Consider the following 15,782-nt stretch of genomic DNA (forward strand, 5'->3'; position numbering starts at 1 on the left):
GCTGCCCGGGCTCGGGGCTGCGGCGCCCGCTAATGAAACACAGCACCCCCCAAACGTGAACTCTCCTCCGCTTCCGCGTCCCGCTTGCGATGCCGGCTGCTCCCGGTGCAGCTGTTGTGGCAGTGCTCGGCACGGGGCGGGGGCGGCGGAGCAGCGCGCTCGCCGTGTGACGGCCAGAGCCGCCGGGGCGCTCCGCCCGCTCAGACCCTGGACTACAACCCGGAGCCTGCCGGGAGGAAGCGCAGGGACGCACCGCAGGAAGCGGGCACGGCGGCGCCGCCGTAGCGCTGCCGCGGTCCCGCACGGCCGCCCCTGAGTCACCGGAGCGGCTTGTGCGGGGCTGAGCGGCGGGGCTGGGCCGGTGCCCCCTCCGCCCTGCCCTGCCGTGCTGCCGGTGACCCCTGGGAAGCACAGCCCGGCCGGAGGAAGCGGCGATAGCGGCGCCTGCGGAACGTGAGCGAAGCTGTGGGCGAGGGGCGACGAGCGGGGCGTGCGGTGCCGGGCGGTGCTGCTGCCTGGCTGCACCCAACTACTGCGGGGTGCTGTCAAGACGTGTTGCCCGCCAAGGGAGGGGATCCCGTTCGAGAATTGTTTTTCTTGAAACGAGGATTAAAATAGTGGTCGTTCATGTAGGGATTTTATTTTCGTCAATTTTGTGTTCTCTGCAGGTAGTATTGTATGATTTTTAAAAAGACGTCAATCTGGCACTGAAATTTCATAGCTTAATTGGCAAAACTTATCTGCATTTGCTTGTTGGAAGGTGCCGCGATGCTAATTTTAAAACACCAAATAGACCTTTATTTTGAGAATATATAAAAATATCATTATTGCCTATCACTACACCTATTGTAAGCACTAGAAGGTATGGCAATCAAAGTCTCATAAACAGCAAGCAGTATTTATATTCGCATTTTAAGTACGCTTTAAAGTTGAATTAATCATTACAATAGCATTGGTAAGTGTTGCAACTAGGTTGCAAACTGCTGAAAGAGGATCTGAGGTTCACTTCTTCAAAAGCACATTTGATGGGAATGTAGTGGACCTTGTAAATGCTGTGTTGCCACTGCTGCTAATAATTTTTAGAAGTCAGGCATGATTGTTCCCTATGAAACGAAGCAACTAGAACAAGCAGTAGCTTCTGGAAATAGTTTCAGTGACCTCTTGTCACAAAGTAATAGTAAGATTTGATCTCAGATTTGGGGAGACCTGTATATGTGGACATATTCAGATTGGTGTACACACAAATAACGAATCTGTAGTTTTAAGAAGCAAACTTATATAGCCCTAACAAATTACTCTTATGGAATTTCATAGAGGTTCAGTTATTCAACAAATTCTTGTGCTCTAAGCTTTCATAGTACCATTCTCAAATTAAAATTAATGATTCTTTGCTTGTTTGGTGAGTTTGAAAAGAACAAAGATCTCTCCAACAACCTAGGAGCACAGCTTTCCTATATAGCTGTCCTGAGTCCTGTATATGCTTCTTTTATGTGCTTGCACTTATATTTTCCAAGCTGCCAAACCTCATGGGAAGAGCAAAATGCTGTGTCTTAAACCTCTGACACAGCTGGTAATTTTAGTGAGAATGTGAAGGGGATGACCCAGAAAATAAAATATTATTGAGATAAAAATTTATTTGCCTGGCTGTGGTAGCCAAATATTTTTAGTGGTGCCTGGTGAGCACAGGAACACCTGTCAGGTTCTGAAGAACTACTTGTGTCTCCACAGCTGAACTTAGGGATGGAACACACAGACATTGCAGTGGCACAGAGCAGCAATTTTACAAGCAGAGAAACAGACTGTTCTTTTCTTTTTAACCATCTGGTGTAATGACTTCTTTCAGGAATGTTCATTGAAAGGCAGAGATAATTATTCAACTGAGCATTAGGAAAAGGAATGGGATAATTGCCTTGAATGCATCTATCAGTCAATAATTGGAGGACCTTTTGCTTGTAAAAGAATGCTGGGTAGCATGTGGATAACTGTTGATCTCTAGTTATAGAGTCCCTTTAATTTCCAGCAGATTCGAAGATCACAAACATCTGCCCTGTAAAAACAAGCTGGGAAAACAATCCTACTGACAACAATGAGGTAAGTTGTGAGGTGTTTTATACTAAAATAATTGACATTCATATTTTGAAGCAGGTTATTTCCACTTTGGAAAGAAATTATTCAAAATTCTGTGGAAAAAAGAAAAGATACACACAGATACTCTCTCAAAAATTGCACTTGTTTGGCTGTCCTGATGACTGACTTTGATCAGAATTCCCTGCTGGAAACCTAGAAATTACTCACAGAGTAACATGAATAATATGTATACATGAGTAATGGTATTAAAGTAATATGTATGGATGAGTTAGTAGCAAGCTTAGAATGTTCATCTTCTATTCAGTTTATACCAGTGTTTCAAGTAAAGAAGGAGAAAAGGAGAACTGTAGGAAGTGCAACAAAGACAAGTGCCAAGATCTGCACCTAGGCAGACAGACTGGGGAATGAGAGGCTGGAGAGCAGTGCCATGGAAATGGACATGGGAGGCCTGGTCAATGGCAAGAGCCAGCAGTGCCCTGGCAGCCAGGAGGGACATCCCTGTCCTGGGGCACCAGGGACAGCACAGCCAGCCAGGAAGGGAGGGATTGTCCTGCTGTGCGCTGATGCAGCCTCACCTCATGGTTGTTCTGTGCAGTTTTATAAGAACACAGTAAAAGAAGGATATAAAGCTGTTAGAGAGTGTCCAAAGAAGAGCTACAAAGATGGTGAAGGGCCTTGAGGAGAAACTGTCTGAGGAGTGGCTGAGGTCCCTTGCTCTGTTCAGCCTGGAGGAGAAGGGTCTGTGAGGCCTCCCAGCTGCTTACAGCTTCTGAACTAGGGGAAGTGGAGGGGCAAAGCATTGATCTCATGGCTCTGGTGACCAGTGACAGGACTCAAGGGAATGGCATGAAGCTGTGGCAGCGGGTTTAGGCTGTGTAGTAGGAAATATCTGGCTATCTTAGCCAGAGGGTTGTTGGGCACTGGAACAGGGAAATCATCACAGCACCAAGCCTGATGGGTTTGGACAATGCCTTCAGGCACATGGTGGAATTTTGGGGCCTTTCCTGTGCAGAGCGAGGAGCTGGACTTCAGTGATCCTCATGAGTCCCTTCCAACTCAGGATATCCTATCACTGGGTGAAGAACATTTTAGGGGCTGTCTTTCTAGAAGCTGCTTTTTAAGAGCTTCTGTTTAGTTCTAAGATCACAAGGATCCAGAAACCTCTGCCTTAAACTACATCTACACTCACAGTTAGCTGATAGGTAAGACCTTGCATCTGGCATTGCCTATTTCTCACAAGTCCTAGATGTATCAGTTCAGCTGTTGCTGAGGTTGTTCATTCCTGTATTACTCCATCTGGCATGTTTTTTTGCTCCAGCTGTGTGTTATAACCTTAGTGTGATCAGCATCACATTTTCTGTACTGATTACCATTACCAAGCAGGTATACAAACTATTGACAAAATGTCCAGCAAATCAGTTATAAAAAATGTTTCTTCTGTGTGGTGCTTGAGAAAAAGTGAGCATTTTATTTCCTCCTTCCTGCCAGAGTTTTGAGAAGGCACCTTCTCTCCTTTTTGCTTCCCAGTTAAGGTAGAGCTCCTGCAATGCTGAAAATTGAATCTCTGTACCAATTTGCTTTCTACTTTCAGCTGGATAGACTTGGTGAGGTATGTAAATGTTCAATCAAAAATTTAGTACTGAGAAAATAAGAAATAATGAACACTCTAAAGAGCTACTCTAGATTTATTTCACAAAACAATGAAATTCAAACTTAACCAAGAAGAGTGAAAAGCAAGTAAAACACAGAAACTGGGTACCAGAAACACCTGTCTTGACAGCTGAAAGTAATTTGCAAAAGAGCCAAAGTTCTCCTTATTTACTTATTTAAATGAAAATGTACTTAATATTTTGGGAGTTTTGATCAAGAGAGAAAACTGTACATGGGTTTAATGACTTCCTTTCCTGTTGCTTGTTTTCAAGGTGGTTTCACTTGTGTAAGCTTCCAGGAAGAGTTATGGGAATCCGCCTGCTGCGCTTCACCTCTGTGGTGATCATCGTCCTGCTCCTTGTGGCAGGTGCTTTAACAGCTTTGCTTCCCACTATCAAAGATGACAAATTGCCCAACTCGAGAAGGGAACCCAAAACCCAGACTCAGCCTGCCCTGGATTCATTCACTCTTATTATGCAGACATACAATAGAACTGACTTACTGCTAAAGCTTTTAAATCATTATCAAGCAATCCCCCACCTACATAAAGTAATTGTGGTGTGGAACAACATTGGTGAGAAGACACCAGAGGAAATGTGGAATTCCTTGGGGCCTCATCCTGTCCCTGTTGTCTTTAAAGTTCAAACTGTAAATCGTATGAGAAACAGACTGCAGAATTTCCCTGACCTGGAAACAAAAGGTAATCAGCAGTTCATAACACTATTACTAATATTATTTTCATGCTTGAAATCTGAATTAAAAGAGAGATAGTTTTGTTCTAATGTGTAATAAATCAATGGATCTTGTGGACCACTTCATAGAATGTGGGTAGTATAGAAGAACCCTGTGTTATGACATCAGGTGCACACCACCACCAGGCTGTCAGTGAAGAGTAAAGGAAAGAAAAGAGGAATATCAAATGCATTTCAAGGTCTTTTGCAACAGTTCTCCATTTCTTTGTGAGGCAGACATAGGTAGTTCAGCTACGCTGCCTTCTGTACCATAAACTGAAATTCAAAATGCGTATTATTTGTTGAGTGTCTGCATAATCTGGACTTAAGTCATCTGGTAAAGACTTGATTTAGTCCATTCCTCTTAAGACTAAATTCTCAAGCATGTTCTGCTCTTCTGAGAAACTTCCTCCCCAGCTGTCTGGCTTTCTATCTCAAATGACACACCCTTTTATTTAAGAGTACCTTCTCCAGTCTCCTGGGTATTCATCTAAATATTCTTCCTAAGCTCTTTCTAGGACGTGTACAACAATAAATCCTGTTTGTTTCAAGTGGAAAAAACCCCAATATGTTGCATTACAGACCTGACCTTACTCATGATTAGTAAAGGTAATTGTATTTATTGCCCCCTTCCTATCATGCCTGCTAGTCCAAACACATGATTTCTAGGAAGACACTGGAAACTTCAACTTCCCAAGTGTTTTACTTATTGTAGTAAGATCTGTGCTAACTGCAAACTTTAAAAGTTTTAATGCATCTGCAGTTCAGATCTAAGAATATCCTTCCTTTTCCACTTCCTGGTAGTCTTTTGTCTAAAACTTAAGGCAAAGAGTCTTCCTTCTGTAGTTATTAATACTGAATCTTGCCTGGGCAATTTAACTTGCTTAAGTAGTGTATATGCTACAGAAAACTATCTATCTCTATTCTACTTCTATCTTTACACAAGATTAGTAGAATTTTAAGTTGCTTTGCCAAACACTCCCAAGTTTTCTAACATGTATTTCTCCAGCTGTACTACAGATGATCAAAGGTTGCTGAGTTTTGTAACAGCCTGGCAAATAATCTAGAACTTAGGTTTGCTTCCAGTTGCCACAAAGATGTAACCTTGCTTTAGCTTTGAAATCTAATTATGTTTTACCAATCTACTTTCAAGGAATTGCAATTCAGCTTAATAGTTGTAGAAATTTTATATTTCATTTGTCAAATATTGTGCTGCATACTGTGCTCATGTATTTAATCTTTTGATCAATTAAATGTTTTTCTCTCATTTTCCTCCCTTCAGCTGTTTTAATGATGGATGATGACACACTAGTCAGTGCTCATGACCTTGCTTTTGCCTTTTCCGTTTGGCAGGTAATGTTTTGCATCTTGGCAGGCAGTATTTTTGAGCTGCACTTGAGATTAATGGTTTTAGTTAGAGCAATACTGTATCATACTGTTTTACCATTGTTTTTCTAGCTTTCAAGTTAGATTTTAGGAAGTTTGAAGTGTAGAATAGAAATTGCAAAGTTTCTAAAATTTGGTTTTTAGTAATATCTGTGACTTTAAAATTTTAGCTCTTATTTTACAAAACCATGAAGTTGCTAACTGCTGACTTTATTTAAATGCGTAGTACTCTGTGTGTTTTATTTTGTAAAACACGATAAATTGTCTGTAGAGTTAATTTCTGTGCCAAATACACAGCTGCCAATTGTGGGTAGACGTTTTGTTGGCACTATGTGATGTGGAATGAGGCAGACTATCAGTTTTGTGGAACTGTATTTAATTGCAACATTTATGCAGATCAAAGGGACCATATGCCAACAATTTAATTCTTTCCTGGCAATAATGTTGTCCTCCTTTCATTTAAAAAATCCATAAATCTCTCTTACGAGCGCACTTAAGTGAACCCCACACTGTGAAATGTGTTGAATTTCTTTTTCTCTTTCAGCAATTTCCAGAGCACATAGTGGGATTTGTTCCTAGAAAGCACATTTCCACTCCTTCAGGTGTCTACAGTTATGGCAGCTTTGAGCTGCAGAGCCCTGGCTTTGGCAATGGAGATCAGTACTCCATGGTGCTCATCGGTGCAGCATTTTTTCACAGCGGCTATTTGGAAGACTTTCAACAGCAGCCAGAAGCAGTTCACGCCTTAATAGATGAAACTCAAAACTGTGATGATATTGCCATGAATTTTCTGGTAGCCAAGCATACTGGAAAGCCTTCAGGAGTGTTTGTGAAGCCTGTTGACATAAGAAATTTAGAAAAGGACACTAACAGTGGCTATTCTGGAATGTGGCACCGAGCAGAGCATTTGTTACAGAGATCCTACTGTGTAAATAAACTCGTTAATATTTATGATGGCATGCCCTTAAAATATTCTAATATCATGATTTCTCAGTTTGGTTTTCCTAATTATGCCAATCACAAAAATAAGATGTAAGCCAATGAATTTAAGGTGTTAAATGTTAAACAATACTCAGTGAATTATACTGAGTTCAAGGAGAGAAGAAGGTGTAATTACTGCATCTTGGCCATCCCTCTTTGTAGCCTCTGATTTTGTCTCCAGTAAGCTTTTTATGTATTTTCTTTCCTTTCTAACTAATTCACAAAGATAAGTTTTGAGAAAAATTAAAGAATATATAATCATGCTTAGCTGTGATAAAATCATCCTCTTTCCTTAAAACCTGAAAAGCTACTCTAATGAATTAGGTCAGTTCTTCAGAAACATGCAGACAAAAATGCACTTCTATTCTTCAGATATTAACATTTGGATTTTTTTTTACCTTAAATATACCTATCCAGTGAAATGAGGTCTAGGCATATTTGTGACAGTTATATTTTGAGATGCTTCCTTGCCTTCCTACTCCTCAGCTGCTCCTACCCAGTTTCCAGTGAAGCTGTAGAAGAGCTACAGTGAGCTGCTGGCCAGGCTTCTGGCCTCCTGTACAAACCCTCCTGAAGTTTGTATATAAGCTACTTGGTGTTCTGAGATGTTCTTGAAGCTGCTATGAAAGCCAGAAGAGTACCTCACCTTAATCTCAGATAGTCCTTAAACCATTGCCTACAATATCTACTCCTGCTCAGTTAATGGAAAATGATCTCTGATGTGGCTTTTTTTTCTATTATTGATTTGCCTGGAGTTGCTGAAACATTGCAAGCAGCTGAAAGGTAAATCCTAGAGGTTGGAAATATAAGAAACATGAATACATGAAATATGAAACTTATATAAGCAGCCAGAAGAAGAGGATGGAATGTTACTTATTAATATTCCCTTAGTACTTAGTTTTATTTTGATATTTTGCATATACATTGTTACAAACACGAACCCAGGAAAATCCTCAATTAGTTAAAATTTTCTTATTTACAGTTCCTAGTAAGAGCAGGGTGTTCAACATTTATTACAGTGTACATTTTGTAATTTTACAGGTCTACTGTTTTTTTAGCTACTCTTTCAATGAGTATTTACTTTTTAGTTCCCTTTTTCCTCTGTTTTTGGTGGCTATGACAACAGAGTTAAAATGTACAATACAGGGGTAAAGCATTATGAAAAAAAGTACTTTAAGGTACAGTGATATTTGACAGGGATGGACTATTATCAGTCTCTGAATTCCCTGACATTATTTCTAGCAAGAAATAGAGCTGCTGTTAATGGCTTTTGTTGGATTGGGACTCTGTAATTCTGGAAACCTTCTATTGACATAGGGCAAACCTTTTCCAATGAAGTTCCAGGAGGATTGGGATTTTTTATTTTTTTATGTGTATGGCAGAGAGAATAAAAGACAGTGATTTTCCTGGGTCACAGAATCAGATTTGGCATCCAAAGCAGATTTAGTTTCATCTGCATCAGCTTTTAATTGATTCTTCGAATCAGTTCAAAGGTAGCTGTGGGCAACCAGTCACAGCTAATACCTGGTACACAAATAGCATCTGCACAAATGGTATATAATTCTGTCATGTTTTGTAATAAGTTAGCTGAAAAAACAGTGAAAATATGACAAGTTCTTTACAGCAGGGTGTGAGTCTTTGGGGGAATGAACGAATCTTTTGCCTTGGTCTATCAGTATTAAAGGATTTGATTTCTGTTCAGTGAAGTCTTCCTAGTACTTTTGTAAGATTTAAAAGGCAGAATCTTAACATGGCAATGTAAAGTCTGCTTAATTTTGTTGTAATAGTGAAAAGTAGTTTTTAATTATTGTGTTGTAGTGCTAAGTAGTATACAAACAGGTCTATGATCTTTCCAGAAATGCAAATTTCCATTATTTCTGTTCTGTGCAGTATCAGCTAGAGTTGTGAAGACTCACAGTCATTAACCTTACTTTTGAAATGTGAAATGAACTGTCAACTCAGCCAAACCTTAGTATTGGGCTCTTTGTTGGAGCAAGTGAGTTGTTTTGATTTCTTCTGTATCAGTGAAAGAATTAATAGAACAAGCTTTTAATGATAATGTTCCATTTAATTTGCTCCATTGTAAAATAAAATACAGAAAGCAGACTTGTGATGTGTTTATTCTCAGATTATTGACCAAAATTTTTAGTGTTAAGATGTCTGAAGTAAGCTCACAGTTTGCATACTCATGAGAAGCACCAAGATTTCTTTTTTTTTTTAAAAAATGTGTCCTTGTTGGCACATACATTAATTTAATTTAGGTAAGGCCTACTTATGAAGGAAGAAAAGGCATAAAATAACCAACAGCCTTAATCATTTTGTCTTAGCAAAGAAAATACAAAGATAGGACTTAAGCTCCAGCCATAATTCACTGTACTTTGGAACCAAAAGGGGTTATTTGCTTATTTTTTAAAAGTGGATTTTTTATCCCTTGGTAGTTATAAAAATGTCTTAGGATTCTTTACTGAAAATACATTACCAAAAAGTTATATTTTAAACAAAATAATATGTATGTGATTGTTTATTTGAGAGGTTATCTATGTCATTTGATAATATTTTGGAGTCTAAACAGAATCATCACCACCTCTAAATGTTCTGTTGAAATTACAGTTAATGCAACACAGGATTTTAAACACGGTATCTAAAATATATATTTTTAAACATCTGTGATAAAAAAGGATATAGTGCTAAAATGCACAAAAAATGCTTCTTTACAAAAAAATGCCACAAGATGTCACTGCAGCCTTGTATTTGATCTCAAATGTTAAAACGAGTACATAGTATTAATTAGAATAACTAAGTTGTACTAGTTTAAAATATTCTTAAAGCTAGCATTTTACAAAGTGAAATTCGTGAAATAATCATACTAATAGCTATGACACACTACTGGAATTGAAAAAGCACAGAGGTTATTTTGCACATATTTTTACAGGGAAGAAAAGAAGTGTTTATTTCTCATGCTTACAAAGGCTGCAGCTAATTGCCACAAATGAGAACTTTTCTACAATGAAAAATGAAATTTTCACTTTGCAGAAGACATATAAGCAGTATACAAGAATGTGACAGCTGGGCTTCAGCATCTAGTAATATTTACCTCCTAGATTCACCAGTTTAGCTGGATGGGTTTACATATCTTAGGCTTTATCACAAACTGTTTCTATAGATTCTGGACACTGGATAGTAGGCTGTAGACTGCTCTATCTCTTCTTCTGTTGCCCAAGAGTGTTGCTAAAGTTATTTCAAGTATGCTCATTCAAACTCCCCTTAAGCAGAGTACAGCACTGACTTAGAAATGTGTTACACTGAACTGTAGTGAAAGTCTGAGTAAAAAAGGGCATTAAAAAATGCAGTTCTGGACAATATACCTTAATACCTCGTCTCTTACACAGGATACAGTAGCCCTCAGAAAATGGCTTGTAAATAAAAAAAAACACTAGTGAAATACTTGATTTTGTTAAGAGTTACACACAAGTGAAAGTTGTAAAGAACAATCTAAATTAAAATAAACACTCGTTTCCATGAAAAGGTACAACCCTCCAACAACCTTTATTTAATTTGCTGCTACATAAGACTGCAGTCTCATTCTTGTGAACATCTTGTATGAAATAGTACAACTGAAAATGAGCTTTTCTCAGGTTTCAGAATCAGGCGCAAACAGGGTCAAATTTAGCACATTAGTTTTGGAGCTTTTCCAAAAAAGTTGAAAAAAAGCAGTGTAAGAACACAGGTACAAAGCATTAGATTCAACACAAAAATTAAGCAAAACCAAAACAGCTGCAGTGTCTTCGGTAGTCCTTCACCATATTTGTAAAGCTTTAAAGATTATCCAGTGCTTATGACACTAGATTAAAAACTGAGGAGTCAGAAGCGTTTCATACTCATGTTTAGCATCATTAGCAGACACACCAGGATTAACTGTATGCACTGGTGGTTACGGTAGGTTATTTATAGTGTTAGGGAAAGCTAGTGATGCAAATGTGAACCTCAGGGCTGCATATGGCTTTTATTACAACATATTTTAAAGGAGTGGATTTTTTTGCTTGTTCGGGGGAAGAGTGACTTTTTTTAACCCCCTTTTTTATCTCCTCGAGGAACATCTTCGTTGCAACCTTTGCTTTAGTTGTAAAACTGAGACGGACAGTCTGCCCTGTTTGGCACCTACAATTCCTTCTAAAGGGCAGAGGCGGAAGAACGCGCGCAGAGCTCGAACCTGCGCCTCAAGAGAGCTCCGCGCCTCAGCCGTGCGCGGCTTCCCCCGCGGCCCGCAAGCGGCTCCCGGCACCGCCCGGGCGGGAAGCGGCGACTGCGGGGGGCCTGGGGCGGGGCGCTCCCCGGGGCGCCGCCAGCTCATTGGCTGCAGGAGTAACAGAGCAGCCTCTGATTAGTCAACCGACCTGTCTGTCACGACAAAGGGTGTCCCAGGTAGCGCCATGGGCTCTCAGCCGGCTCCCCTGCGCCTGAGGCGGCCCCGCCGCTCCGCCTGGCCCTGTCCGGAGCCCGCCCGCGCTGCTGAGGCAGCGCTCCGGCTCAGCCCCGCTCCCCGCAAGCTGTACGCGACACCCGCCCGGTGCCCGTGGGGCGCTCTGCCACGGGCCGGCCCCGGGCGGGGAAAAGCAGCCCCAGAGCAGCGGGGCGCGGCGGCGCTGCCCGGGCAGGCGGGGCGGAGGGCGGGGCGGTGCCAGGCTCAGGGCCGCTGCCTGCCGGAGCAGGAGCGCAGCCGGGCCGGGGAGCGGGGGGAGCGCGGGGGGCCGGTCACTCTCAGCGTCAGCCCTGGGCCGGGCGACACAAAGGCTCCGTAACGCGGTTGCCAGAGCGCCGCCGGTCGCCTGGTAACCGCCCGCTGCCGCTTTATCCGGGGGCGTCTCCTGGCTGGGGGCGGGGTGGAGCTGGAGTCTGTGCGGGCGCTTGCCCGTCGTGTCCCGGGGCTCTTCTCGGCTCCGCTCCCGCTCCTATGCGGGCTGCGGCCGCTGCGTTCGCAGCACCCTGGGCCCTCGCGGGCGGCCCCTCTGGCCGGTGGGTCGCGTCCCTCCGAGCGCGCCCCGGCCCCGCCGGCGCTGCTCCAGAGCGCCATGAGCTCGGAGCCGCCCCGCGCCTCGCTATTCCGGGCCCTCTTTAAGATGGAGCCGGCGGCAGCCGCCTCCGAAGTGCTTTTGGGAGCCTCGGAGTTCGTGAAAGGTGAGAGCGGGGCGGGAGCCGCCCCATCCCTTGCCCGCGGGGTCCCGGAGCCTCCCCCTGCGAGGAAACTCGCTGGCTTCTCTACCGCCTTCCCCCGGCTCTGCAGCCTGCCCGGCTCGGCCCCGGCCCCTTTGCCCGGCGGGTTTCGCGGGCTGCCCGCCCCGGCTGCCGCGGGCGCCCCGGCGCCGCTTCCCCTGCGCTCCGGGCGAGGCGCGGGGCCGGCACCTGTTGCTGCGCGCTGCTCGCGGGGCCGGAGCCGCTGCCGAGGGGCTCCCGGCAGGGCAGGGCCCGCGGGCAGAGCGCTCCGGGCGCTCCCGCCGCCGCTCACGCAGCAGAAAAAGGAGCGGCGGAGCCTCTTCCGCCCCGCGGTGACAGGCGTGCCCCGAGGCGGCGGCCGGCTGCCTTCGTTGACCGACGCTGAGCCTCTTATCTGTCTTTCAGATCGGCTGTACTTCGCTACTTTACGCACTAAACCGAAAAGTACCGTAAATACCCACTACTTCTGTACCGATGAGGAGCTAGTCTATGAAAAGTAAGTGTTGTGGTTTGCATATTCAAAGTGATCACCTGAGAGTCTCCCCAACACACTTTGATATATTCTATAGAATATTTTTGCCCCGTTGGGTTACTTGCATAGAATATGAGAATGAATTTAGTCCAAATGTATTTATTTATTTATTAGCTCAAACCAGTTTAACAAGGTGATGCTTAAAAAAAGACCCATAAAAATAACTGCAAGGCCAGTTAAATGGCTTAAGTCGTGGCTGAGCTCACAGAAGGATATGTGAGCCTTGTAAGATTTGTTTAAAACATGCAGGTCTATTTGGACTAATCACACTTTATTGAATAGTGTCTTAAGTAGAAGACTTATTTGGCAGGAATAGATAAACAGTAGTTTGTTTTATATTTCCTGTAGTTTCCTGTATAGAGAGTATGAAGTTTACAGAACCATAAGAATGCAATGTTTAGATGTGCTCTTGAAGAGCATCTGCAACTTCTTTTATAACTGGTTTTATTAGAGGATTTTGAGATAGCACTTCTTGATGGCTTTTGTATCTTTAGAACAGCAGAAAAAAATATTTTCTATGTAGTAAAAGGTTCATGTTTGTAACACACTGACTTCATCTAGAAGGTAAAAAATAAAACTGATTATAGTTTTGAATACTATTTAAGGACACAAAAAACACCAAACAAATAAAGTAATCACTCTGTGCTGTGGCCAAAAAGTTGGTGCTTTGGACTGCATTTCCAGACCAACTGTTTCCTGTGTGATGGTATATCCCTACCTGCTTGACACGGACTTGGCTGCAGCAGAAGTGAAACAAAAAGTGTGTTCCTATTTTACACATAACTTGCTTTCCAAATGATTTGAAGCAATTATGAGCATCAACCTTTCTTCCCTCCTTTCTCCAGTGACCAGCACTGCTTCTGTGAAGATGTAAACCAATATTCCTTGGTTTTTAGCTTATTTTCTTTGCACAGCTTGTTGTTTCAGGGTATCTTTTCTAGACGTTTTCTTATCTTTAAGCTGTGTGTCTTCTACTGGAGTTCCCAATGGTTTATTCTGAAAACTGACTTTTGTAATGGGCTGCTTGGGCTGGGAGTGAGTTCTTTAATGATCATTAAGGAATTTTGATTGGAAGGGACCTTTGGATTATCCCAAGGGAAGGTTGACCTAATATTGAAAGCAGAACTCAATTGGGGAAGGTCCTGAGCAATTTGTGTGGTATGAAAGTGTTACATTTGCATTAAGAAGGGAAACTTGTATCTCTTCCAGACTTCAGTATTATGTTTTATTTCTTAGTGTGCTTTTAGGAAGTGTGAAGGACTCTTGGGTGGCATTTGATGTTGTGGGTAAGAAGGGGGATTAGTTCTGTACTGTTAGTTACAGATGGCTGTACTAACCAAGGCCTGTAACTGAGGCATTAGTTTAATTAGTTTAAAAGTGTCATATTTAAAAAAAAAAAGTACTGAGAAATTTGAGAAGGTGTGGAGGAGAAAGTAATTTTCTTTAATATGTAAAGGAAATTCTGTAGGTATATTCCTTAAGTCAGTGTTAAGGACCTATGAAGGTGTAACCTGATACCAGATACAATTACTGGGTAATGAAAGGAGGCAAAGTTTCCTTTATCTACTAGGGCACAACTAAAGACTTTGAACACATAACTCCTGGTGTATGTTTTGAATTGATGGTTCCTAATCTGTTTGGCCCATTTTAAAGTTGTTGTCCTGTATCTGATACCATAAAGATATTCTCCCTTTTGTGCTCATAAAATGCTGAAATGTGATATGAAAATAAGTGACAGTTACCAGGTGGTACCAAGGAATTGTGTAATAACCTTTTACATATCATTGCCAAACTTTTCCCTGGTATTTGTATTGCAGCACCCATACCTATCAGTGTCTGCAATATTTGGTAATGCCTGATCTTAATTTTTTTCTTTTTTTTGCCCTCTCATATCTAAGGATATTTGTGATCTCAGGGAAGTAAAAGCAAGTGTTGGTAGGGTTACCATGTTATGTATATTTTTAATGCCTTTCTGAATCTGGAGGGCTAGAGGTAAGCTGAGGAATAGAATGCAAGGCTCAGCTCTTGGGGAGGTGCTGCTTTTACTGTAGCTTCCCTCATGTTATCAACAAGCTTGACATCAGTCCCTTGTGTTTCCCAGGCTGCACACAATGCAGAGGGCCTGACAGGGCTTGTCTGCAAGTAGTAGTGGAGTGTAACTTTAATACAACTGATCAGATGGTCTCCTCACTTCCTCAAAAAGGCAGTCTTCTTTGTGAGAAAGTGATTAGAAGTATTTGTTGCATGATAGCAAAGTAAATATTTGGAAGTGAGTTTCGAAATTCTGTAGCTCAGAACAGTGGTTTGCAGAATCTTCGTGGAAATGGCCTCCTTGGGTGGTTCTTGTGGTCAGAATTCCACAGCCACTTATCCTTTTCAATCAAATGACTTGTTCAGAAAGCTCTCAGGAGGGGGATAGGAAATGTCTGCTTAGGCATGAAACCCTCAGCACCTGTGAGGTGTGTAAGTAATTACATTAATACAATTGTTTATTGATTTAACTTTGCTTAGATGCATCATGTTAATGACAAGATAAAGATACTTAATTGTACTTGGAAGTAAACTGCTTTTCTTTCAGCTCTCTCTCTGTTTAAATTGCTCTTCTTTGGGCTCTTATTCTGTTAGCTTGTTAGAGAATTTTATTTGGCTGACTTTACAGAGGTGTCAGTTTGCTTTGCTGAAGCAGTATCTGATCTGAAAACCTCATGAATATGTAGGGTTGGAGGAGCCTGTTACTGGATCACATAGTACTTAAAAACTCACTATCTTGCTTCCCTTTTTTTCCCCTGCTCTTGGAGAGACATAAGGAAGTAATTTTTATGTTAGTACTATACCCCATTTATTAAACAAAGAGCTGTAGTGCTAGATCTGATGGTTTGGGAAGTTTGGGGTTGTCTTGCTCCTGTACCTTGTCACATGATTTATCACCACATTATACACAAAGTGGGGTTATGTAATCGTCAGCACTTTAGACTTCAGTTCTCACTTGAAGTTTTCAACTGTTCTAATGACTTGATAATACTGTCTAACTTAAACATTCACACTAAAAAGATAATAAAGATGTTCTTAAAAGCATTTAAGCCTATCTTAAATGCTAGCAGACTAGGAACTTGCTACTAGAACTGTCACTATTTTAGTTAAATGTGCTGCAATTCAACCTTGACCCTATTATGCCAGAGAAATTATATACAAATGCCTCAATT

At 42.0% G+C, this 15,782-nt stretch overlaps 2 protein-coding genes across 8 annotated transcripts in view; both read left to right on the forward strand.

The window, feature by feature from the left end:
* Positions 1-2: 2 nt before the first annotated feature.
* On the forward strand, positions 3-8,942 carry EXTL2 (exostosin like glycosyltransferase 2). 4 transcript variants are annotated; one of them, XM_058030451.1, is made up of 5 exons: positions 3-453; positions 2,021-2,091; positions 4,011-4,438; positions 5,752-5,822; positions 6,400-8,942. In XM_058030451.1, exons 2-5 carry the CDS (start codon positions 2,087-2,089, stop codon positions 6,889-6,891), a joined length of 996 nt encoding a protein of 331 aa, XP_057886434.1. In that variant the 5' UTR covers positions 3-453; positions 2,021-2,086; the 3' UTR covers positions 6,892-8,942. The 4 variants fall into 4 exon arrangements, with proteins under 4 accessions (XP_057886434.1, XP_057886433.1, XP_057886436.1 ...); XM_058030450.1 differs by having other exon boundaries at positions 2,024-2,091; XM_058030453.1 differs by lacking the exon at positions 3-453 and adding an exon at positions 461-668.
* Positions 8,943-11,781: 2,839 nt separating this feature from the next.
* Positions 11,782-15,782, forward strand: part of CDC14A (cell division cycle 14A) — a 48,806-nt gene continuing 44,805 nt past the window's right edge. For 3 of the 4 annotated variants that reach the window (XM_058030258.1, XM_058030256.1, XM_058030257.1), the window contains exons 1-2: positions 11,782-12,011; positions 12,453-12,543. In XM_058030258.1, the coding sequence (XP_057886241.1) occupies positions 11,906-12,011; positions 12,453-12,543 (197 nt within the window). In that variant the 5' untranslated portion in view covers positions 11,782-11,905. The remainder of the gene's footprint in view (positions 12,012-12,452; positions 12,544-15,782) is intronic. The other variant, XM_058030255.1, reaches the window with a different exon arrangement.

Source organism: Melospiza georgiana, chromosome 9 (genome assembly GCF_028018845.1).
Source record: "Melospiza georgiana isolate bMelGeo1 chromosome 9, bMelGeo1.pri, whole genome shotgun sequence".
Lineage (NCBI taxonomy): Eukaryota > Metazoa > Chordata > Aves > Passeriformes > Passerellidae > Melospiza > Melospiza georgiana.